The sequence below is a fragment of the Mycteria americana genome, chromosome 25 (genome assembly GCF_035582795.1).
Source record: "Mycteria americana isolate JAX WOST 10 ecotype Jacksonville Zoo and Gardens chromosome 25, USCA_MyAme_1.0, whole genome shotgun sequence".
Taxonomy (NCBI): Eukaryota; Metazoa; Chordata; class Aves; order Ciconiiformes; family Ciconiidae; genus Mycteria; species Mycteria americana.
This window is the reverse complement of record NC_134389.1, coordinates 1,156,771-1,182,425: the sequence shown is the minus strand read 5'-3', so window position 1 is coordinate 1,182,425 and position 25,655 is coordinate 1,156,771. Positions and strand designations below refer to the sequence as shown.

The window sequence follows — 25,655 nt, the reverse complement described above, 5'->3', positions numbered from 1 at the left end:
GAGGTACTCACGGCACAAGGTGCTGCTTTATAGGCGTGATAATTGCAAACTAAATAAAAAATTGGTATTTAATTGCATCCTATTGTTTTCTGGCCTTGTTTAGATTTTAAATGATTTAGTGTCTGGAAAGTACTTACCATTTAATTATTTGTCCAGTTTCCTTGGAAATGCTTTTGTAATGATGTCAGTGATTATTTTTTTCAACTAAATAAGCCCAGAGTGTTGTCTCCTTCTTAAATACATCTTTGTAATTGTCCTTAACGGAATACAAATGCCTTTTGTGCCTTTGCCATTTTTCTGCAGAGATAGATTTGACTAAATGAATTACAAATCAAAAGTATAATGCAAGAATTATTTTGTTATTTTAACATTAATATTGTACTATCAAAAAGGATTTAAAATTCATGTAATTACCCAGGGGGGATCTTCTTTCCTTACAGGATTGTTGCAACTCAGACAGGTGAAGAAAGCTCGAGGTAACGTGTAAGAGAATGAATGCATACTAAAAGCACTAGCAAAGCAGCAGGTTTATTAAAAAAAAAACCCACAACTTGCTACGTAGACTGTAAATTATGTTCATGTTAAACGTGTAAGACATGCAAAAATAGTCTAAGTTCTATTTTTTGTTGTTGAAACCTGTTATTACATCAAACGCGGTAACGCTGCCTCTCCTTCATCATTTTGAATGTCCATGTTGAGACATCGGGGACTGATTTTTCAGGCAAATTTAGGTGGCAGTAAGCACGTCTGAAAAGAAAGTCTAATGCTTACAAGACATTCAACCAGAGAAAAAGAGACAATCGGTTGTCAATTGTCCTCTGCTGCTGGAGCCTGGTTTTAAATTGCCAGAGAAGGGATTGCATTTTTAATGTCTCTTCAAAATACCTTTGAGTCAGGGACTTTGTGTTCTGCCTCAGTGCAGAGCCTAGCAGCTGGGCTGGCACCAAGAGCCCGCAAGCTCCCGTAATACAAACGCATAAAATAATAATGATAATGGACGGATCCGAGCGCCTTCTTGAAAAGTACAAACAAACAGCCATACTGAACAGAAATTAGAGGTACGCTAGCCTGGCAACATCAAGCTTTGGAAGGATTACCTAGTTCGTTTACTTCAAAATCTCCCGATGCAGATTTTATCTTTAGTATCTTTATATCTTTATTTGCCTTCTAAACTTAGCTGGATGGGTGAAGAGTCACTGGCCCAAGTAATTGAAATACCTTGGCTTCATATGAATCCAGAAAATTGTCGTCGGACGGTACTGATTTTTTTATCCGTTTCCCTTTTCCCCTTCCTCTGTCGAAGCTTTGCCAACATACCGCGGCGCTGGTCTCCACATCAGCCCTAGAACCCTCCTGACCAATTTGATTCGTGCCAAAGGGTGCGGTGGAATTTGGGAACTGTGGACAAAAGGGAACCGCAATAAAATCACAAGAAAATCTGCAGTTGCCAGAAGTCGAAGGCTCTCATAGTAGGCGACAGTCCCGAACTCTGACGTGCTCTCCTGGCGAGCCCAAGAACGGGATGGCCCTCGCGTTTCTTAGTCCAGGCTCCTCGATTCCCACAATTATCCTTCCACTGTGGCTTTTCCCCACCTGCAAAAGGTCCGCGTGGGATGCAGGGGACTCGGTCGTTTCGAGGATGACGTGGCAAAACATTTGTTGGCTGTCGTGCTGGGTCTTGCTCGTATTTACATCTCATCTACACAGAAGTCGGGGGATTTGTACCCATCTACCACTTCTACAGATTATCAAATAACGGACGTGATAAACTAACAGAAAAGAAATATTCCAGGGTAAAAATAGTCCCAATGATCATTTTATTAATTACTGAGAGTGCAAATGTCCATCTTATTTGTAGGATATTTATCCGTTATTTGCAGGTAAGACATTTAAAGCAACTGTAGTTTTATTTTGAGGAAATCTTTACAATTTTCCTTTCTCACAGGAGGACTTCGGATGGTGGAAGAGCAGTTTAATGTCAACGGGACTTGTTGCTGGACAGCGTAACGTTTGACATTATTTCTAATTTAAATCTTCCTTAAGAATTCATTCAAATATATATTTGTATAAATAAAAATCTACTTAATCTCACTAATAATTACTCTAGTCCAATTACTATTTAAACAGCACGATAACAGCTTCAGGGGCAGATTTTGGTACCTAAGTTTAGTCAATAGGATTGTGGCAGGATTACCGTGCTGTCTACTTTAAGAGATCAAATTTTATCTTGATTATTTAAAAAGGAGTCCATTTTCCTCTTCTCGTTTCAAAGAGAAAGGAGGCCAAGGCGGTCTGCGTTTCCTGGGACATCACACGCTACCACGTAACAGAAAATTCCTCCTCTCTGCAACCTTTGATTCACATCCCCATCTGTCTCACATCTTTAAAATGCTTCTGCTTCATTCTTAACGTAGGAAAATAATTTTTCACCGTCTCTGCTCTAGCAGATAGTATCGGTGCTTTCACCAGGTTTGCGTAGCTGTCCCGTGAAACAGCAAAAACCGGGGACTGACGTGGGAAGAGTTCCTCCTCTTCAGAGAAACTCCACAGACTCGCGCTTCACGTGGAATATATTCCAAATGGGTATTTTATCTTTAACCCACGTATCAAACCAGTAACGTTACTGGAGCAGGCTGTGCTTCCTTTATTTCTTCCTACTCTAAGACAGGCACGGTTTCAGCCCTGACTTTGGTTGCAACGCTCGTGCACAACTGCTCAGCTCGAACTGCCTGATTGAACACAAGTTCATAAACGAAATCCAGAGAGTCAGGGTGAAATCGGAGGCTGGAAACCATCTTGATGCAAACAATGCCGTGGAATAGCTCCCTGGGTTATGCGTTCTCGGTACCAGTTGCAAACCAGACATGCCGAGTTAGAAAAATTCAGATGTGCCCCTTCGAGCCAGATGTCTCGGCCGTTCTGACGTCAGCGTCTGCTTCCCACTAATGTCATTTGTGCCTGACGAACCCGTTAGCCGGCGTACGATGTTCCAGTTCTAAAGCTTTCTGCCTGCTGGTGCGAGAGAGCCGAACTGCAGAAAGCCACATCATCGGGTATCAAGTCAGAAGAGGAGATAATCCTTCTGCCTGTCCTATTACTGGTTCATGTGCAAAGCTGCGGTGGAAGCCAACGGCGATGCCGCAGGGGGACCGGACCGGCTACAGGCATCCAGCCACGGACAGCTCCCACCGTTTTGTCAGCTCCCTTGTATTGAGGAACTGGAAATGTTTGTGCGTGCCGTGAAAAACAGCACATCAATTCAACGCTCGTCTCCCTGCGCACTTCTTAAAAGCAGCAATCTTTTAACCAAAGAAATACCGGGAGCGTTTCCCTTGAGTCCCGTTCACCCCATCCACGTGTGTCTTGTGGCATCCGGGGCCAAATCAACCCGTGGCGTGAGGGAGTCCAGCTCTGGAAATGGGCCAAGAACTAAGCATTTGCTCCTAGAAACGAACATCTTCGGCTCAGCAACAAAATCATCTTCCTATCGTGTCAGTAAAAGGGTCGTAACGTTAGTTACAGGAGAGAGGAAAAACAGATGACTGCCAGCAGAAGGGAGCCGAAACTCATGCAAACTTTGAAAAATCGACTAGTTGCTTAGAAACAGTTGTGCCTGTATGTCTCATGATGTTTTTCTTCCTCTGGTTTTCATTAATACAAAATAATTTTCTTTACCTATCTATCTCCCGTGAGATAGAAAGTTTACGGCGTACCGGTCGCGGTCCTGGCTCTGCATCTGGTTTCTTGTGACCTGGGAAAATCCCGACCCTTTCCCTCTGCCTCAGTTCTTACACTCTAGAACGAAGCTCGTGTCCGAGACATCTTCTGCCCCAGCGTTCAGGTCTCCTGAGGAAGTGTGCTACATAAAACAGAGGCTCTTGGCAGGGCAAATAAGGTTTGGATGAGTTTCCATCTTTGAAGAGTTTCAGGCCTGGGAAGCCAAAAATTAGTTTGTTTTCCTATTGGCTTTGCTCGTCAGCTGCCATTTAACCCTCAGCTTTTCTAACAGTAAAAAAAAAAGTCGTCGCACCATGAGGAGGCATGTCTTTTTTCCTACTCAATTACCTCTCATTAGTAAATACAAGTAACTCCATTTAACTGCCTTGGGAACAATTTCTGCATCTATTGAGCTGGCCTACAGTAAGTCTTGTGGTTTCCTGTTGGCCTTGGAAAACGAGCACACTTCATTACGTGGAATGGTTTACTTCACCTCATTATTTTTTCATAATCTTATTGTGCTTCCCCTTTTAACAGTGACGGGGGGGGTGGGGGGTGGAAAGCAAATAAACAAGCAAAGGTCCTTTTGGGTCCAGAACCTTATCCACTGTCTTTTGGAAACTGCATACACACGTCAATTATGTTGAGTTAATTGGCCACTCCAGAAGGTTTTTTGGGGAAAGTCAAGTGAGTTTTAAGGCAAGAAAAGCTCTTTCATAACCCTGCTAGCTGAGGCCTTTAAACATCTTCTTCACAAATCAGTCCAGAGCTAACCGGTCAAGCCCAAGTTAAGCTGAAAAGACTTTGTGTCTCCGATCGCTGTGCTTCCTTCACTAGTGAAATGATTTCTATACAAAGCCCTGACAACAGCGGTCCTGCGCTCACGAGTGCCTCGCCTCGCTTCTTCGGTGTCTTGGCGATGCTCGCCATCTGCTCCTCTGTCTTTATCCCCCTCTGCTCCGAGCCCTGATCCTCTTTATGGCACTCTTCTTATTTATCCTAACGTCCCCTAGCAAATCCAGGCGAGTCATTGCACTCGGTCGAGACCATGCTTTAATCTTCCTTTGTATCCGTGATGTAAAGCACCGTAACGGTGCTGGGGTGTCACGCTGCGGATGCTGTAAGGACAACGGGCGTTTAACTGCTGCTTTAGCAGTCTGGGTATCGGCCCCGGGCTACGTCGGGCATTAATTCTGCCGATGACCGGCGCCCGAAGCTTCAGAAGAAAGGGAAAACCTCTACGTTTTGCCTGTTGCGTGAAGCTCTGGGGTTGTTCCTCGTCGCTGGAGGAGAGGAGGATTGCTGTTGTGGAGCAGGCGCGGTTCGGTAACTCAAGCTCAGCAGCCAGCCTGAAAATCAGCTCCTTGGTCGGACGCGGTGGGGCTGCACGGGGGCTTTGCTGCGCTGGGACGCTGGGACGCTGGCCCGTGTCCCCGTGGGAGCAAACCCAGTCTGAACCTTGGGTGACGTGTCCTGGGGCACCCAGGGCTTTACAGCAACTTGAACGAGCGCTGGCTTCTGTGCCGCCAAGTCAGTCACCTCATCTAAACATACATTTTACCTCACCCTCCACAGAAGGGACGGTAACAGCCAATAGAGGGAGATAAGCGTGACTTGGGGCTTTAGTTCACCTCTGTTGGTGTGAGCTTTTCTCTTACAACGGTTTTTTAATTCCCAAGGCATTAAAAGCCAGACAGTCCACCCCAGCTGTCACGAAATTAAGCTTTACAGTTCAGGTGTGAGCCAAACATATCCCGATAGGCCCACGATGGTCTCCAATTTGCTTCTCCTTTGGTATTTTCCAAAGAAAAGGTCATACCCCGGGGTGTGCCTACTCCGGCAGAGCCAGACGTGGATTCCCCCTCGGCGGAACCGCAGCCGGCAGCTCCGACTCTGCCTCTCGCCAGCCCTGCCTCACCCTCGCATTTTTCCCGTGTCTTGCCCTCCCTCTCACGCCGTTTCTGACAATGATCCAGCTAAAATAACCAGATGAAGGCTCCGCTCGCATCACAAGGAAACTGAGTGAAAACAGGGATTTTCAGCCGAGGTGGTCGATGCCTTCCCCCTTGGTTCCCCTCCTGGAGTTGCTACTCTCTTCTTCAGGAGGCTTCTCTATATTTCCCTTCTTACTTGAGAGCAACTGCCCCACGGCACCCCCAAGTCCAAGCCCACGCGTTTCCTTGCCTTACTCCAAACCCAGCACCCCGAGGCCGGTCCGACCGCGCTCCATCGCAGGGATCACCGCGGTCCCCATCTCCCGTCTGCTCCCGGCTGTGCTGCCCACGCACTGCTCACGTCCCCAGCAGGAAAAACCCGCGGCGATGCTCAGACTCTGCGGATCAACAGGAGCAGTTGGTAGTAGACCATCCAGACTTGGAAAAATCCAGATTTTCACCTTCCGCTATTGGCAATTAGGGCTGGATATTGGGAATCCCGCTCTCCTTTACCAGCCTGACCCACTGGGAATGCAAACGAGCCCCTTAACCTCCCAGAAGTGAGGGCTGCCTCCCGCGTTGGTAAAGTGACTGGAATCAAACTGGGGACTGCTGGAAGGGTTAATGCATTTCCATATGTGAAGTCCTCTGAAATCCTCAGATGAAAGGTTCTTTAGAAGTGCAAAGCGCTATTATTTGTCCGGCATCTGAGGAGCAACTTGTGCAGGAGCTGCTGCGAGATTTCCAATTAGGAAGTTCTGAGAAAGCTTTCATCTGAATGAAAAAAAAAAAAAAAAAAAAAAAATCAAATGAAATCCATAAACAGACTCCGGAGCTGATGTAGGTGGGTGAAACTCCACGCAGCTCAGTGGAGCCGTCCCTGCTTGCGTCGCGCCAGAATGTGACCCCGAATGACCGATGGCACCATAGCGAGCAGCAAGAATTGAACTATTCAGTCGTTTCGAGAACTGCGGTGTCTGCCGTCAAAGGTGGCATTGTGCTTTCCGTAATCTTTCATGTCGGCTCCCTGCCTAGGTGTTGTGCAGGGGAGGTACGCGGGGAGTTTAGCCTGCTGCTCTTTTCCTGTCACCTTGGTTTCCAATGAAAAAGCCGAGACCAAGGGCCGGCTCCTCTGCCGCGCTGTCTCCTTGCCGAGGAGAGAGCGCGGTGCTGCAGGCGTTTTTAAGACGCAACCCCAGGTCAGTGCCCCTGCGAACGGCACTGCCGTCATGATAACGCTACAGGAACGTCACCTTACGTCAGCCCCCAAATGGTTGGAAAAGCGTTCGTAGCTCAGCCGGTCGCCCCTCGGCTGCATCGTGAGTCGTCTCGTTAGACCCATGGCTGCTGCCTGTCCTCTCCTCCAAAAAGCCCTTTCCCTTGCTCCCACGTTTTGCGGACAGGCCCCGTTCCCCACCAAGGTGCCAAGACGTATTTTAAGAACCATCCTGCGTGTCCACGTTTCACCCGTCGGAGCATCCGCTGACGGGAACGACTGCGATTGCTGGATGTCTCGCAGGATCCCGGGACGAGGCTGCTTCACCGCAGGCTCCGAATCGCAGTGACAGGAGCACAAAATTGCCGAGCTCGGGATGAAATCGGGGTCGACGCTCGGGAGCATCTGCCTGGAAGAGCAACGCCAGGAAAAGCACCCGGGCGGGTGGGTTGCCCGTAGGTAAGTGGAGTTGTGCGCAGTCGCTTGAGGACATGGCGCACGGCGTAGCTGATGGAGACCAGCCCCCGATGACTGCAGGAGAGAGGAGCTGAGCTGCAACGCTGGCTTACGTTTGCCCGAGTGCTTTCTGTTTAACGCTCCTCAGTTTGGTTTGGCGTTGCACGGAGAAGTCCCAGCCGGGGGCAGGGTGTTCGGCAGGGGAGAACACGGGAGCAAGAAGAGAGCCCTTGCCCATCCGTATGAGATAGGAAGATACGAGCGGAGAAACGGGGAGGCTGTGCGCAGATTCAGCGCCCTTGCAGTCGGCACTTGGAATCTCCACGATCCATTTGCAAGCTTCTCCTTCAGGCCCAGCTTCTGCTCAGGCCCCCGCGGAGACGTGAGCCTGGCCCGGGCTTTGCACAGCCCTTTGCACTAGCCAAGAGGAGCTGCCGCCGCGGCTGCGTCGATCCTCTCGGGGAGACCGGTGCCCCGGCTGCAGCAGAGCCGACACGACACGAACGCATTCTCCCTGCTCACGGAAACCGCTCCAGCTGGCCTGGTGAAAGGGGGAGCAGGCGTGCCAAGCCGGTGAGCTCAAAATCTTGTGAACGCTCAGCCGAAGGGATGCTGAGGACATAAAAAAAATCGTGCTGGACTCATAGAACAGCTAACGCCGACGAGAATCAGGCCCAGGAGAGAGCCGGGGAGCTGCGGAGCGGCCGTGGGTCAGCCCGGGAGCGGCTGCATCGCGGGGGCCGGCTGTCACCGTCACCGTCACCATCGCCGTGCCCGCCGCCTGGTTTTGGATGGAAGGGCAGTAGCGGCGCTACCGATGAAGGGTGCGGAGGCCTCGTACGTCTCCTCAGAGGGAAATTAATTGACGAACCCATTTCTCCCAGCTGTGGAAACGGTTTAAACTAGAACTGGCAGAAAACAGGGAAGATTTTACTTTTATTTATCACGGTGCCTGCCTCGCTGACCCCTTACAATCGCTCCAGGCAGCTGGAAAGAAACGGCTAACGCAAGCAGCAGGGGAGGCGGTGACATGAAGCCTGGCCGCGCAGGCAGCGGGGACCGCTCGCCATACCATGGCTATTGATTGCTTGGAAATCAGGGGCGCTCAGAAAGATCTCTCCTTTGAACAAACACTGCAGCGGGGGGAAAAAAAAGACTCCGGGGAGGCCGGGACTCCGCGGCACAGACCGTTCTTTCTTTACTGGACTTTTCTCTGCCCCTGACATGATAAACAATCCTTTTGTGTGGGATATAAACAACGCTAGGTTGCTGGCGGAGAACAAAAGCTGCGATTCAGCGCCGGGATCAGCTGAACGCTGCGCATGACGGGCCCCGCGCCGCTCCTCCCGCATGGGGCTTTGCCACCGACCGCTGCCGGCCCGAGCAGCCCCCCGGGCCCCGGCTGCTGCCGCCGCCGCACCGGCCCGGGGCCCTTTCCCCACCTTTCTCGAGGGAGACGCGTTTGCGCAGTGGAAAGGCTGAGCGGGAAAAGGAGCGGAGCGGCAAATACGCCCAACCGGCGGTTCCCCGTGGGAGCTTTGCCGGGATTTGATCCCGGCATCCCCGCGACAGAGCTGGTGGCATCACGAGTCTCCTCGCACCGGCCACCGAAACCTCCGGTTCGGCTTTGCGAGGACGCGTCCTCCTGGCTCTGAGCGATAACCCGAGTGGCAGCGCCGGGGCACATTTTCGGCGTGCTTCGCCCGCGGCCGCGGGCACCCACGGCAGGGGGAATGCCAAGCACTTGGCCGGTGGACGCGGTGTCCCGACAGGCCCCGGCGCTGGCCGGCCCACTCGGCATTGTCCCCCTGCGCCGTGGGGTGGAGGGAGAGGCGGCATTTCCTTGCCCGGGGGGGGCACGGCTGGGCCGCTCTGCCCGGTGGCTTTCCTTGGCAGCGAAGGCAATTCCCGGTGGGAACTGGCCTTGGGGGACCAGGCACCAGGTTACTGGCCCCATGCAGGGGGGTACTGGCCCCGTGGTGGGGGTACAGACCCCCCGCTGGGGTTACTGGCCCCATGCAGGGGGGTACTGGCCCCACACAGGCCCTACGAAGGGGTACAAGCCCCAGGGTGGGGGTGCAGGCCCCACACTGCGGTTACTGGCCCCATGCAGGGGGGTACTGGCCCCATGCAAGAGGTACAGGCCCCACACCGGGGGTCCCTGCCCCATGCAGGGGGGTACTGGCCCCACACAGTGGATACAAGCCCCACACCGGGGGGTCAGGCCCCACACCGGGGTTCAGGCCCCACGGGGGGGTCCAGGCCCCGCGGGCGGGTACGTGTCCTCTGCCCGCCTCCAGGGGGCGCTCTCCCCCTCCTTGCCCCTTCCCCCCCCCCCCCCTCCCCGCGCAGGCGCCGTTGCGCCGCCGGGGGAAGGGGCGGGGCCGCCTCCGTGCCGCCATTGGCTCGGCCCAGCCCGGCGGGGCGGGGCGGGGCGGCCGCGTGCGCCCGCCAAAGCGTTCCGGGCGGGAACGGGGGCGGCGCGGCGTTCCGGGCGGCGGCGGCGGCGGCGGCGGCCCGCGCTCCCCTCCCCCTCCCGCCCCTCCGGGAGCGCGGCCTCGGCGGCGGCGGCCGGGTCCGGAGCGCCATGGAGCCGCGCACAGGTAAGGCCCGCCCGGCGTCCCGGCGGGCTCGGGGTCGGGCTCGGGAAAGTTTCACGGCGGGGCCGGGCCTGAGGCGGCGGCGGCCTCGGGGCTCCCGGGGCGGCGGCGGGTCCTGCTGGAGTCACGGTGCCGCCTCAGGGAGCGGCGGGGTTCCCGGGCGGCCGCAAGTCCCGCCTGGGCCCGGGGCTGCGCCCGGGTATCGCCCGGTCCCGGTCGGGCCGCGGGGGTGAGGGGTCCCGCTGCGGCCGCCTCAGGCCGAGGAGGGGGGCGGCGGTGCCGGGGGCGGCCGGGCTCCCACCCGCGGTCGCGGCCGGTCCGTGGGCGCCCCCCTGCCGCCTCCCCCCTCGTTCCTGTCCGGTGAGGAGCCCTCGGGCAGCGGCCCCTCCGCTCCGGTCCCCGCTGCCCCAGCCCGTGAGCGTTCCTTCTGCTGAAGCGGTCACCGGAGCGGAGGTTGCGGTGGCTTCTGGAGCCGTGGGGCCGATCTCAACCATTTAGGCTCGACTAAATCCCCGGGGAGGGGAGGATGAGCCCGGCTTCGCAACGGGAGCGACGGCGATGGAGCCGGGACAGCGTCCCCGGGTCGGGCACGGGAGCGGGCGAGGACGGGGCGGTGGGCGCTGGGCTCTTCAGACGTCCTCGCTCGTGGTGGTTTTGGACCAAACAATCGCGATCCGGTTACTTTTCCTCCGGCGTGGACCAAACAGGATTTGCCGTTTGCAACCTGGAAATCCGTACGGCTTTTCGATCCCGTGGTTCGCGTGCGAACCGGAGCGAACTTTGCTGCCGGCCTCCGTCCTCGCGCCGAGGGTTTCGCCTCGGTGAAAAGCCGTTTGTCGTTTTTCGTGCGCCCGTTTAACAGCGCCGGGCGTTAGCGTCGAGATCTGCGCGTAACCGTCGGGGCTGAGGCCGGACTCGGACTCAGGTTGCTCGGCCGTACCGCAGCGAGACACGAGCTTAAAAAAACAACTCCAAGAGTTTACTCGTCTTAGTCTCAGGAGGAAAGGGAGTTTCTCGTCCGGCTAATTACAGGTTGCCTCGCTGCCGAGCCATGGACTCCGTATGGTTTCCTTGTGGGCGAGGAGGCTGGCGGTGACTCACCGGCTCGAGCATCTCTGACAATCCCATGCTTAAGGGAAACGTCTTTGCACCGACGCTCTGTCGTGGGAGTCGCTTACGCAAGGAGCGTGGTAACGGGACGGATCCTCCCGGGAGGCGGCGATGGCTCCCTGTTACACCGGGGAGAGCGTGGCTCGTCCCTGCCGCAACCCCTCTCCGCTTACCCGTCTGTGAAATGGGCTAACACCGGCGCGGTGCCGTATACGTGATGATTAGTTACTCGGTGTGTTCGCTGGCGGCGATGCGCTTGCAGCGTGCGGGGCAGGGGATGATTTTCGACCTTGAAATGCAGCGCTAATAAAGGCGTTATTGTCAGCTTAAGTCGCGTAACTGGAAAAGGCGAACTTGGTGGCTGGAATTCTCCACGTCAGATCGCTGACAACGTCACATTTCTTTTTCCTGACCCTGCCGTGTGTTTCCAGTCCTCGGCAAAGCCTGGTCGCAGTCGCTGCCGTTTGTACGCCGCAGTCGGACTCTCTGGTTTGGGCTTGGGGTCGCTTTCTGCTGCGCCTTGCGCGGAGCTCGGCTGTTCCCGACCCTGGAAGAGCAGCGCTCTTCTATACGCTGCGATATAAAGAGCGTGAAAGTCTTTATATCGCAGGAGAAGAGCGGGCTGGTCTGTTGGACTTTAAAGCGTCGTTGCCATTTTTTCTTTGGTACTTCTTTTCTTCATAGAGTTTAAAATAATAAAAAAAAAAAGACCTTGTGGTGCTAATTGTAAGACTTGGATTAATCGTTTCAGTAGAACAAAAGCTGCTGTTTAAAGTAGGTGTAAAAGGAAAATAAACAGCTGGCGCAACGGCTTGTGGCATCGCAGCTTTAACCTGCGCGGAGCGGGGACCGAGCTCCTTTCTGCCGCCCGCGAGTCGTTACCCTGGCGTTGCGAGAAAAACATTCTTTGCCCAGGAAATACGAGGGATGTGCTCGATGGAAAATGTATCGGTGAAGCTGCTGTGCAGCGGCTTGAGCGGCGTGCATTTGCGCCGTGTCATTTTTGGGGGGAAACGTGATGTTTTGCTACTTGAACGTGCGTTTTTGCTTGCTGAAGAAATAAGCTTATAGAGGGGAGACGGCGCAGCAGCTCATGGCTTTTATACTTGATGCATCTGGAAGGGACGTCCGTGGGGACGCTCGTTACGAGGACGCGACTCGGAAGAGCCTGCTCACAGAGCCGGGCTTTCTCCGAGCGCGTTTGTAGGTGTGAAACGCTTGTCAGCTCTCGGCGTGCGGGTGGTGGGTATTAAGCCTGCAAATCCCTGCCGAGAATAGAAGGAGGCAGGGGATGCGAAGAGGAGTTGTGCGCCCAAATACTTACGAAGATCAGGACTGTGGTCTTTCTAGTGCCTGAATTTTTGCTGGTTTGGTTTTCTGCCGAGAGTTTACCGCGTTTCTGGTGTGTCTCTGCCGCTCGATGCCCTGCGGTTGCAGCGGGAGGGGACTTCGCTCTCCGTGGCAGTGCTGGAAGGGATGCTCGCTCGCCCCGTATCTCAACGAGCCCCTCGGCCCCGACAGTGCTTCAGTTAAACTCTAAACTCCTCTCTTCAAATGGCCAAAAAACAGATTTACGTGGCAGGAAGAGGGCTGGATCAAAATACTATGGGGAGAAAACGACGCTTAATAGGGCGGCAAAATCTGGTTACGAGCGTCCCCCCGGGAGGCCGGCGAGGACAGCGAGTGCTGGGCTCTCTTGCAAAACCAGGGTTTGCGCTGGAAATAGCAGCAGCCTGATTTAAGCAGGTGAACGTGTCTCAAACTGAATTTCCTTGCGTGCAGCCGCTGAGAAAATGGTGTTTATTTTAGATACGTGCCTCGTAGTTGGCTAAAACGGGAAGAGAGCCTAAGACGGGTCGTTATATAATGACTATAATTCTTGGGAGTATAACCCTGCTGCTGAGCGCGTCGCGAGAGCGGGTGCTGCTGCGCTCGTCGAACGGTTTAATGGCTTTATCGAGCCGCAGCATAAGGAAGGACGACTTTAGGTAACTCTGCTTTGTGCAATCGTTTCTTCACCTTCTGTTCCTGCCACCCCTCGTCCTGCCGAGGCGGCTCACCCAGCCCTGTGAAGTGTGCTGTCTTTATGGCCAAACTTTACAGCCCTTCGTTCCGCGCTGCCGTCAGCTCTCCGTCCCAAACGCGGCCGCGCTTTTGCTCCCAGGTCCTGGGTGCTGCCTCCGCGCCGGCCGGCCTGGCGTCACCCCCGGGACCAAGCGTACGGCAGCCCCGCGTCCTCTCCCGTGAGCAGCCTTCGGAGACGAAAAGCTGATGGAAGTGGAAGCAAGGATGCTATGAAAATTAGACCGTGCTTGCTCAATAATCATCCTTACTAATTGTTGCACTGTAATGGCAATGCTTTTTTTTTTTTTTTTTTAACGTAGTACATGATGCGCGTTGGGGTTTGAGCCGTTGTTTTGCCTTCAGGACCTTTTTGAAACAGAAAGTTGAGGTTTGTCATTTATCCTGAAAAGTGCAAACCCCCTCGAAAGAGGAATTGATAAATAGGAGTGGTGATGATGTGGGTACAGCCTCGGATGTAACGAAGCTGCTGCATTTTTCTGGCTTTTACACGGCTCGGAGGCTTCATTCCTGTGCGGCTGCCGACGTGTTCTTCAGCCCAAGTTTTAGAATAATCTGGGTGTCGAAATTGGCACGGTTGTATTTAGAGCAAAGGGAAGCAGGTGGTTGTAGCTCTGGAAAATAGGGTAAAGTTTTTATTTAAAAGCAGTTAGGCATATGAAAATCGTCACGTTTTTATAAACTTTCACTGCGACTCTTGCTTAACTGCTGCTTTTCTCCTGCTCCGACTCTTGAGCAACAGCGTGTTTTTAAGAACGCCTTTGCCCTGCTGGAAAGCCTCCGTTTGCGGGGACGGCGTGCTGTCCTGAAGCAGCCCGAATCGTGCCAAAAATCCGCAGGCGGCTTCCGAGCTCGGCTCCCGAGGCTGGGGTTTCACAAGATGGTAAATCTCGCTGAAGAGCTCCTCGTACCAGACACAAGTTGCCGTAGCCCTGCGACCTCAGTGCTCCGTCCAGCCCGACCGCGGGCGGCCTCTCGCATCTATTTACAAATATTCCTCTCTCTGCCCGGTGGACTGGCTTCCTTTTTGCATCCACAGCGCCCTTCCCCTGGGCTGAAGGAGTTGGCGAGCTTGCAGGTTTTTCTCGCACCTTCCTTTTCACCGGGAATAACTATTTTGCTGGGCTTTGGTAACGGAGGTTCGATGACGATCTGCCAGTTTGCTTTTTGCCCTCGACGAAGCGAGAGCTGCGTGGTCCGTATCCTGTCTCGTACAGCACCTAGTCGGAGCTTAGCGACTATAATAAAGGTATTAGGTCAGGTCAGGTTCAGCGCGGCATCGCTAATCCCGGCTCTGTGTTTTGGCTGTTCTCGCGTGCGTTAGGTAACCTGCCGGTGTCGGGTCAGGGATGCAGGCTGGGACAGAGGCAGTGCCCCGCGATCGTGGGAAGGAGGAGAAAGCGAGGAACCTCCCTCGAGGACCTTCCAATCTCGCTCGTTTGGAGCTGAGCTGCGTGAGTAGCTTATTTGGCTCGTGGCTATTCCGATAAGGCTTGTTAAGCGAAGAGCAGGGCTCGGTCAGCCCAGGCGTGGGGCTGCTTACGGCACCGAAGCCTCACCCGTCTCGCCGCTGGGTTGCACCGCGAACCTTTCGTTGGGGCAAGGGTTGCGTGCAGGTCTACGGGGAGAGCGAGCCAGCCGCGTTGCCTTCTGCGTTAGGCGTGAGGGCTGCTAGTTGCGGGTTTTCGGGCGGATTTTTGGTTCAGGAGTTCGATACGTTGCGGCTTGCTGCGTTGCTCGTGGGAGCTTCCTTCTGGTGGAGCTCCGCAAAGCAAAGCGGGCGACTGACGGCGGAGAGCAAAAAGCTTCTGGCCGGGTCTGGCAAAACTAGATCTCTCGCGGATTTTGGCACCTCCTGCCTTGGTTCTCGTCGGAAGGTGCCCCAGGGCTTTGGCGGGTCCAGCTCGGAGGTCCTCTCGTCCTTTCTCCCGCCCGCGAGGCTGGGACGTGGTGGAGGTGCCTGGCCAAGGTCATGGACTGACTTTGTGCTTCTGGGACCGGAGCCCTGGCTCGGGTTCCTGCCCTTGTCAAAAAACCACGTGGTGAATCGGGGGAAGAGACGCTATAGTTTCTAAAATGCTCCTAAAGTATTCCTGGAAATACCTTTTTAAAGGTAGTATTCCTGGAAATACCTTTTTAAAGGTAGCGAAGGCTGCCTACAATACAGGAGTGTGTTCCACATCATGTTTAATGCTTACGTTTGACAGCAGCCCTTAAAAAATATATACATTTTTTTCTTTTTCTGAAGTACGTGTTCTCAACATGATTGAAATCTTAACAGAATATGAAAATTAAAGCCCCTGAAAATGATGATGCTGGAACTAATAGTCCATCTTTCCTGTTCTGCGGCCTCTATTCGTTTCCGGCGAAATGCTTATTTAGTTAAGTATGCTTGATGACTTTTTCTTTTTTTCCCCATTACGCCCTGGAAGACACAAGTGATGAAGCTGAGGTACATTTAATTATTTTACCTCGCTTCCGTTTTATTTCTTCCCTCGGTCTCTTTTAATTTGCCTGATCGAGTTAGGGCAGGGAGCGCGGTCCTGCAGTTTCTGCAAACTGCCACGGAGGACCGGGATGCTCTGCGCCTCTCCGGCTCTGCTCCTGGTGAGTTCGTACCGAAACCTGGCAAATTAATTTTGGTGTTGTGTTATCCTGCGGAGAGGATGTAGGAAGCGAGGAAGCTGCGAGTCGCTTTGCTCCTGTGTATTTTGTTTTTCCTGATTTTACTCTCGTTTGAGGTGGGTGTTTGGTATTAAGTGTTTTTAATTTCTGTTACGAAGGTTTTGCAGGCTGATGTAGAGATTAACTACGCCCGGCTTGTTCCTCGCTGCCCCTTTCTGAAAGGCAGAGGTGAAAATGGACGGGTTCTCGTCGCGTGTCGTTTCACCGCCTGAAAGGACGAAGGTCTGAATTAGCCGTAGGTGGAGGCATCCTTACGGCACGCTGGGATGCACAGCTTTCACTCTCTCTTTTTTTTTTTTTTTTTTTTTTTTTTTATGGGTGTGGTGACCAAGCAAGAAATACTGTTTGTGTAAGGATCAAGCTTATTATAGTTCAGAGCTAGGTGTGACTCACGGCTCGGTGTAATCTCACCACTGCATTGCTCCATTGGAAACATCGCTGTGCTCGGGCCCCGGTGCAAGCTGCGGGGGGAAGAGCACGCTTGATATATTGCTAAAAATCCTGGGCAGAAGCAGCAGAGAAACCTACAGGTAACGTAATAAAATCCTGTGTGTCATCCGTGGGTGGGGAGCTAGCAAAATTTGGAGCGTCGTGGTGTAAGACTTTGTTACTGGTGGTTTTTTGTGCATTAAAACCACCGACGGCGTGAACTTATCGTATGGATCGGTTGGCTTCTGCCTCTCGAAGACCCCCGGGATGGCCTAGCCTGGCCCGCCCGTCTTCATCGTGCTCCTCGTTAACAAACGTACAGGGGCTCAGAGGCTGCCTGCCGCCCCCGCGCTCTGACGTTGGCATGCCCAAATCTTAAGAAAAGAGAGTTTTTAGTAGCTAGGCTGGGAAACACACCTACCCAGCCCAAACTCTGCTTAAAATCAGAATATACGCGGTGCAAAGGGAGTATTTAAATGCACTCGAAGATGAAAGTCCTCTTCGGTTGCCGGTGTCTTTTATGATGTTGACTTAAAAGCTAGGGTTTAAAAACCAGAGAGGTTGCACGGGGGCTTTTGACGCAAAAGGAAACGTTTTCCTTGGGCTGAAACTGTCAAGTTTCCTAATATAGTTTTGGTGGCTGTGTCCCGCTGCCTTGAGCGAGCAGGAAGCGGATGCCCCAGGGCTGAAGGAGGACACCTGCTTCTGCCTTTCGTTCCAGCCTAAGACCGAGGCACGCTTAAGGACCTCCGAGAGCCTGGGCCCGCGCTGCTGATCCGGGCTTGACGTCGGGTTCTTGACGCGCGCCGGGACTCGGGGGTTTGTCGGTGCGGCACCGGCGTGTCTCTTGCCAGGCAGCTTTTTTGGAGACGGGTTAAAAAAAAAAATAAATAAATGCCGAGTTTCGTTTCTCTTCCTGAACCTGCTTTTGTGCCAGAACTGAAGATTTCACGCTGTGTTGCTGGTTTTGATAAGACTGGCTTTCAGAAACCAGGGCAGTCTTATTGTAAAAACAAACAGAATGATGAAGGCTCCTAAATATTTGTAATCCAGAAGGCTCTTATCAGGGGTGTTGAGCGTAGGGTTGAAAATGTGTGTTTTCCGTGCTTTCCTCTCGTATTTGCACACACCCGATAAAGCAGCCGGTGTGGTGCGGTGCCAAGCAGAAACACGGGAAGAGTTTTTTGGAAGCAGAGCTCAGTCCATCACCGTAAGGTGACCAGGAGGGTTTGTCCGGTGTTGAGTCCGGTATAAAACCTCGTATTGTTTGCAAAAAAGGTTTTCTCTCAGGGAAAACTCACGTTTTCTCATAACGAAAACTCGCAGTCTCTTAGAGTTCTCTCCCATTTCTCGTCTCCTTCGTTTGCTGATGCTGATGGCTTGCTCCTTCCGCAGCTCGTAGAGGACCGTGCTCCGCAAGTACGACAGCGTGTTCAGGCACGACGGCAAAACGGGGTGAAGTGTTTCCAGCAGCGATGAACTCAGTCATCCTTTCTGGACAGGACAATAAAAGAATTTAAAAAAAAAAAAAAAAATCCCCAGTGAATCAGCCTGAAACCATTTGCTGGCAGTTCTGCGAAACACCTCCGGGTCCGGCGGGGCCCCGTGCTGCTCCCTCCCGAAATCCCCAAGCCTGGCAGGAGAGGGGCAGGGAGCTCGTGGGCCGTTCCTCTTCTCTTCTTCTTGCTTGTGTTGATTTAAGCAACACCCTGTGGCTTTTGCATTTTAGAAACATCTCAAGGTGGAGAGTGATTTGTTAATAACCTTTTAGCTTTGTTTTGAGCCTGCGTTATTTAGGACCAGCGCAGTTAGAAAGGCACCGTACCCTGAGTTCATGTGAATCTTTAAAAATCAAGGGGAGAAGAGCAGTAAGAACTGAATTGATACACTTCTGAACGTGGCCTTGGGAGATGTGATGGACTAATTCTGTCGGATTTAAATTTGCTTATTTAGGAGCTTGTCCGCACGCAGGAGCGGGACGCCCTTGCTGCTCGCCTCGTGCGAGCTGGGGTGGAAGTTCAGCCTGCGACCGGCCGCGCACGTGAAGGCTTTGCCCCCGTTATTCCCGCAGACCTCCCCGGAGAGCGCTTGGCGTGAGCCCTCCCTTCGGGCAACGTCGGCCACGGGTGTTTAAATCGCGTTAATTAGCAGCCCGAGTCGCTCTCCCCGCAGGTGAGCGGGGGCTGCTCGTGCCGCCGGCCCCACGACCGATGCAGGGGACGGTGACTTCTTGCGGAGGCCGATGGGCGCTGGGAGCGGCGACAGCCACCGCCGACCGGCCGATTTCGGGGCCGAAGGAGCTCCCGTCGCCTCGGGCCACCCTGGCACCCTCGCTGATGCACCCAGCGAGTCTCCGTGGGGTGTTAGTGCTGAGCGGTTCTTGCCTTGTGAACTCCTGCCTTATCCTGGAGAAATTCCTGCAGGCAGCAGTGGATTCGCACCTTTCCACCTGACCTCATCAGGTCGTAATTAGCTTCTCCACGCTTTGATAGCAGAAGCAGAGGAAGCTTTGTGGAGGGGATTGAGCCTGTAGCTGGTGATCGGTCGTGCAAGAATCCGGCCCTGTGCATGACGAGGTTGTTATTTATTAGACTTGAGCATCGTGCTCTTTTGCAGATGAATGTTTAAAATACTGGCCAGGACCTTTGCCTCCAACTACGAGGCGAACGCACTTGCTGTTTTTCTGGGGTTTTCCCCAAGATTATTTATGAAACGTCCAGTGATGCCCCGACGGGGAGGTGGAAACTCTTCCCAGGCTCGTGTTTTTGCTGCCAAGCGCTCGTCTGTCTCCTGCCTCCGAAGCAAGCCTGCGAATCCTTCCAGTGTCTCATAAGGGCGAGGCTTAATTAAGCTTTTTATAGCATTTTACAAGCATTAGCTAACTAAATATTGTGACATCCCTATGGGGTAGGTGTTTTTTCGCTTATCCTAATAAAGCCGTTTCTCTCTGCGCGGGCACTCGGAGAATTGTGTTGGGAGGGAGATGCTTTTGAAATGAGGTTCCTGATGATGCCCCATCGTGGAGGGCAACCCACGCCTGACGTTATGCCAAGCTGCTCTAAAAATACGTGGATTTCCAGAGGTTTGAGAAACGTTATCCCGTGCCTGCATGGGCTAACGTTATCCCGTGCCTGCATGACGCAGCCGATGGAAATGTAAGACGATGTCGTGAAGAGCATCCGTAAAAACGAGCAGCTTTTAGGACAGCTGAGCTTGCAGACGTGCTGAAGGTACTGCTGGTGGCCTGCTGATAGCGATGGCTGGAGCTCGTATTTAAAATGTGTTCCTAAAGGAAAAGGAGAATGGAAAATAGGGTGAACGTGGGTTCCACGTGAACTGCGCTGAGCTTTTACCTGATTTCTTATCTTTATGGCGCTTGGCAAGAGATTGGGGGCATGTGAAAGGGGCAGGGGTGCTGGTACTTGGGACGAGGGAAGAGAAAGGTCAACCCTCTGAAACACCAGTTTTATCGGGACGGCGAAACAGCAAATTCTGGGGAAAAGTATAATGCTGAGAGCTGAAAGGTGCCAGTGTTTGCCTCGAACGTAGGGGGTTTTTTTTTAATCAGGAGGCAGAAGAAGCGAGCGGCACGGCTCCCGCTCCGGTCCCTCGTGTTTTGCCCGCATAGTTCAGCGCTTGCATCACGGCAGAAGAGGCGTTGGGCTCGGAGGATTCCTGACAGCCTAGGACATTGTGGTTTCTAAAACGAGGAGTCACACACGGTTCAAAGGCAATATTGACACCATTGTCAGCGGGCTGGGGCTCGGTCGGTACGTACTCGGTGGAAGTCTCCGGCTGAGCCGCTGGTGCTGCCGCCGACACCGGGAGAAGGTTTGTTTTCTCTTGAGCTTTTCCTCTTGGGACTCTCCTACCGTCTTTGGCTTGTTCTGTTTGTATTTTTAATTTAGCTTCCTTGCAAACCTTTTGCTTTGGTTTTGAGATCGTTCCCCCTCGGCTTTGCCAGTTTTTCACCAAAGCACGCCAAAACGGCTGGGAAGCTGCGTGCTCTAGCAAAATCCATCGGCGGAAGAGGGGCTAATAAACTCTTAGGGTTTCAAAAAGTTTGTCCGAAAGTAGTTGGGATGAAAGTCTTCCGTGAATTTAATGCTCTACAGTTTCTAGTGGAGGGCAGCTCCTTGTAGGAGGCTGCGATGAGATGGATAATCCTCGCCTGTGGCGTTTCGTCAAAGCGTTCAACCTCCCACCAGCTCGGAGGCTTGACGGCGAGATCTGAGCAAACGCGATCCACGGGAGAGAAAATGTAAAGGATATAAGGAGATAACGAAGTTGCAGAACAACTCTGAGGGGGAGCGAGCTGGAAGGAAGGAACTGAGCTACTGTGCCAAGAAAATTAGGATTACAACTTAGGACCTGGAGCCCGAAAACCTACGTTCTGCAGCGACCAAACTAGCGCTTCAATCAAACGGTTTATTCCCTTGAAAGTGATTTTTTTTTTTTTTTAATTTTTTTTTTTCCCCCCATACTTTAAGGCAGAGCTGAATGGGAGGGAACGCGCTGCATCCCTCGGTCTCGCTTCTCCTGTTTGTTTGCAGGGAGATGGCCAAAATGGGCTAACTCCTGTCCATCGGCAATCTGGAGATGTGGCTGGGTAGATATTTTGCAGCATTTCCCCCCAAAACATGCTGGGTGCCACGTAAACACCCACTACTGCGCTGCCGCTCGACACCGTCCGTGCCAAATAGTTTTACTGACGGGGTGCAAATAACAATGTGCAATTGTACGCTTCCCAGCAGTGCGGTTATTCAAATAGAAATCTCTTTTCCCAGATTTCGCTGTGAAGGAGGCACTCTTCTTCCCCAGCCATCTATTCTGGTCCTCTATGCAAATTTTTGGGGAACCTCATTCACGCGAGGCCAAACCGAGATGTAAATCCTCCAGGTTTACAGAGCAGAGCTGCCTTTGCATCCCCAGCTCTCGAGGCGCGATATCAGTATTGCATTTTGCAAATGAAAGTGTTTTGATTTTTTGGGGGGGGCGGGGGTGGTGGTGGTGTTTATTTTCCTCCAAGGTTTGAAAACCTCAGGGAGGGAAGCGTGACAGCTCCCCGGTGAATTAGTTGCCATTTTTTCTTAGATAAAATATTGAATATATACCGCCAAGATACCACGGGTATATCGCCTTTGGGGTTGCTCGTAATAGGCGATGGCTTCGGTCCCGGAAAGCCCTTTCCAAAGCATTTACCCCACGGTGCCTGCGAGAGCGGCAGCTGTGATTTGGGCTGCGGTGCGATATTAGTGCCAAAAGCAGCAAGGAAGCCTTGCTTCTCACCAAAGAAATGACGGGAAGGAGATGAGAGGACCTTATCACAACAGGAGGAGCGCTGCCAAGCGTTCCTGCCCGCTGTTTTAAACTGTTTTGAAGCTCTGAAGAGCGTGTTTTAATTCCGAGTCCGTAAGGAAGCCTTGCCGATCCCGGTCTGCGCGAGCCAGCCGTCGCCTCTCCGTAAGCTCAGAGCTCGTCGTGCTCCACCGTGTCGTTTTCCCCCTCTCACATCAAGATTTTTCATTACCTGAAGAGCTTGGCCACGCGCATTCTCGATTCCTTTTTGTACCTGAAAATGCAATTACGGAAAAACGCCGCTTTTCCAGAACTTTACATTAGTGGCTACAGCTCTGCAGCCCAGTGGGGGAATTAAAAGAGAAAAGCTTCCAGGGATGTGCAAGATTTGGAAATATCTCAGAGGAGCTTGGGAAGTGTCTGCTAGGAGGAAAATTAAAGGAATTTAGGGATAGCGGCATCTTCCGAAGCACGCTTTGTTGGTGTTTCTGGGTGCTTCCCTCCCGTAGCCAGGCGGTGCGCGGGGAATCGTTCTAATTAAAGTCTTTGCAAATTAAGGCAATTTGGTTCTGGCTCTTCACTGCTGGGAAGAGGGAAATTTGGACGCCGTCCTTTCTACACGAGGGAGGCAGGACTCAAAATTCGGCCGTTACTTTGCCCATAACCTTAAACTCCAAAAGCTTTGGGTGTACAGAGCGTTACATTTGATGGGGGTTGTTTTTCCCTGGAATAGCTTAAAATGTAAATATTTGGAAAGCAGCGTTTGCTTGTTAAGGACTGATTACGAGGTATTTCTCGGGTAGCGTAAAGAAATGGGCTGTGTGCTAATGGAAAAAACCCCGTAACGTGGGACATGATGGCTTTCTTCAGTATTTCAGACTTGTGACAAAGCTGTCTCATAAAAATCTGAGAAACCACTTTGCTAAAGACGCAAAATCATCCCAAAAATCTAGAACAGGGAAGGCGAGGCATTTTGCATCAGGGGCTTTGCATCCACGTCGGATGCACCGGGGATGCTCCTCCAGTATTTTCAGGCAACTTGTTTTCTTAGTCCTGTTGCCCTTTTTATTGCCCATTCCCATTAAATATCGGAGGAAAACTGGTACCCGGAGGGTTTTTTGGGTGAAGTTCACGCGATGGCGATGCTGGGCGGGCACCACGCGGAGAGGAGAGGCTGGATTGTTTGGGAAGATTAAATCATGACTATTCACCATTTAATTTGCTTAATTCCTGCTGGCGTGTCCTGCAAGGAAGCGTCAGTATTGCAGACGTGGTAGAAACGACTGGTTTTTAGTCCTGAATACATTTTCTTTAGCATGTTTCTATTTGCAATGTAACGGGAAAGCTCGCTTACGGATTATATCCAGCACTGGAAGCGATCGTGATGGCATCCTACCTGTCCACGTATATACATCCACTTATGGGGGTATTTGGGTGTGCTCGACACCTATAGCTTTGGCTGGATGATCTATTTGGGGCTGCAGATCTCTTTGGGCTTGGATTTCCTACCTGGTGCGGAGGGAGGGAAGAGGAGAGAGCGTTTCCCTTGCACGGGAAAGACGATAATAAATAACAGCTAAACCCAGAGGGAGAGAACGTTTCTTCGTGTGAACCCCGGCGATAAATCTCTCCAGCAGTTCATCGCCGTGTCGTCGGACCCGGAGTTTTCCATCTGTGTTTTGCCTGACATTTTTGTGCGCGCGGGAGTTTGCTGGGTAACTGCAAATGCCATCAGTTAGCGGGTGTGGGCTGTGCTGCTGCTCTTTTCCTCCCCAAAAGCCACGCTTTGCTGCGTACGCTTTCTTTTTTCCTTTAAATGCCAAACCCACCAGAAGGAAGTTATCTTTTATTGCCGTGAGTTTTCGTTTAGAAGCTGTTCTCTGTTTCTATAGCTCTTGCCAGGGGTTAGAGGATACAAACGCCTAGCTTCTAATTAGGGATGTTCCCTACATCGCTCATGGGGCAAGAGCAAGAAATCCCCTGCCAAATTTTGCTGTCTGAATACGCTTGGTTTCAGGATTGCCTTCAGCCGACAATAGCCCCGAGATTGCTCCAGCGATAAAAGAATATTAAGTACTTTTTCTGTGTGCATGAAGTTAATAAGTGTATGATTAGCGAGCGTGGAAGATAATAAGAATGGTATTTAACCAACAAAGCCAGGAAATTCCAGATTAAAGCGTGGATGTTTAACTTGCTGCTCTTGGGGTTTGGGAGTTGCGTGCCGTTAGGGAGTTTTGCCCATCTTTAGGAGTAATCCTGAAAAGAGACGTTTTTAAGGCACCAGGAAAACACGCGGGTTTGTTCATCTTCCATGTAATACTGAAATTTCCTCTCCTGCTCTCCGTACGGCAACACCTCCCTCAACCAGCCTTCCAGATTTTTTTCCCCTCTTCTTCACGTGCCAGACTTTCAGCTCAGGATGAATTTTTTTTTTTTTCTTTTCCCCAGCAGTTTCTCTTCCTTGCCAGTAGAATTTTTATCATAACCCTTTCGCTGCAAAAAAATCCCGCGGAGCTTTTTGCCCGGTCCAGACTCCCGCGGATGTGCCTTGCTCTCCATTTCTGCCTCGAGGAATGCAGAAAATCAGGATTTTGAACGCACAGCAAGAGCACACACCTTTCTGAGCCTTAGGACCTGCTAAAACTTAAGATTTACGTAACATACCTTGGACGGGCTGTTTTTGCTCCCTTTGGGGAAGGAGATCCGGCCTGGTGCGTTTATTTTTTTCTGCAAGAAGAGGATTTTTTTTTTTTTTTTTCTTTTTTTGCCTGAAAGGGGCTTTTTGTTTTGTTTCGCATAGGCAACATCTACTAATTATGGCGTTTTGGTCTTGCTTTTATTTCCCTTGCGCACAACCAGGGTGCTCGGTGGAGGGCTGCCCGCCCCGGGGAGGGCGGGGATGCTGAGCTCTCTGCAAATATACGAGAGAAACTTTCTGCTTTCTCGCTGCTACCAAATAAACTCATTTATTCTCCTAGCTACTTGTCCATGATTTTGGAAAGAAAAGCTCCACCACCTTTGACATAAGAATCGGGGTTGGTTGTTTTTTTTTTTTTTTCCTGAATTTGCTGACCCCGTGGTATGCCCGTCATTAGCAGAGACGTTACAGCCCGTTCGCGTGCGGGGAGAGAGCAGTAAAATTTGTATTTCTTCTCCCAATTATCAATTAGTTAAACAGCAGTCCCAAAGCACAAGTAATTTTAGGGGGGGAGGTTTATTTTTTCTCCCTCGTGGGACACCGAGGCACCTGCCATCGGATAGTTCCCGGCCAGCTCGCAGGCCGCCTGGCCAGGCTAATTATTTTGTACTTTGTAACGCGAGCTGCGCGCCTTGTTGGTCTCGTTCCTAGATTGATGCCGAGGTGCTGATCCGGGCGCCGCCGACCCCAGCTGCCGGGAGGAATCCATGAGCGCACGACCTCGGCTATGGACATCGTCCTGTCGGATTTTGTTCGCTCAACGGGGGCAGAGCCGGGACTGGCCAGAGACCTGCTCGAAGGTAAGTAAAATTGGGAATAAAAGAAGGGAAGAGGCAGGTGGTGGGGAAAAAAGGGTTGCAAGAGGGGCAGGGAGCTGCTGGCCAGACCCCCGGGGCTGGTAGTTGATGAGTGCAATGCTGGAGATATTAAAATGGTGCCCTCGGCGGTGCGGCTGGTGAAATTCTGCCTCGGGTTCTTGTTACACATCCATCGGATAATGGATTTCAAACGTTCGGAAGGAGAACGCATCAACCAGGAGTGCGGTTTCCCTCCCTTCATCCTCTCCCTTCGCGTGCGTTGTTCACCGCGAGCGGCAAAACTTAAGGATTTTTTTTTTTTTCTTTATAGCAGCGATGCCTTCGAAAAGCTTGAAGGAATAGCACTAGGTGAAGGCTGCCTGTGTCCTCAAAGCAATATAGGGTTAATTATATAGGTAAAACCGTGCTGTTACTGGTATATCTTGTTCTGCTTGTGAAGGTGGTTTGATTATGCCGATATAAATTGCTGTTTTGTCGGTGCCAGTGACCTCTCCTGGCAGAGCATCCCCTTAGAGCCCCATTTACAGCGCAGGAGGCTCCTACGGAACAGGCTCGGTCGGTTTAAGGTGATGGAGAGCACCGAGATGCTCAGGAGTTGAATGCAAGCGTCGT

The 25,655-nt window shown here is 52.2% G+C and overlaps 1 protein-coding gene across 4 annotated transcripts in view; it reads left to right on the top strand.

Annotated features, from left to right (window-relative positions):
- The first annotated feature begins 9,763 nt into the window (after positions 1 to 9,763).
- OTUD7B (OTU deubiquitinase 7B) overlaps positions 9,764 to 25,655 on the top strand; it is a 38,135-nt gene continuing 22,243 nt past the window's right edge. For 3 of the 4 annotated variants that reach the window (XR_012778813.1, XR_012778812.1, XM_075525230.1), the window contains exons 1-2: positions 9,764 to 9,926; positions 24,877 to 25,025. Coding sequence is in view for 2 of the 4 variants with exons in the window: in XM_075525230.1 (XP_075381345.1) it covers positions 24,953 to 25,025 (73 nt within the window). In the remaining 2 variants the exon portion in view is untranslated. Of the gene's footprint in view, positions 9,927 to 16,192; positions 16,331 to 24,876; positions 25,026 to 25,655 lie in introns of those variants that run through there. The other variant, XM_075525232.1, reaches the window with a different exon arrangement.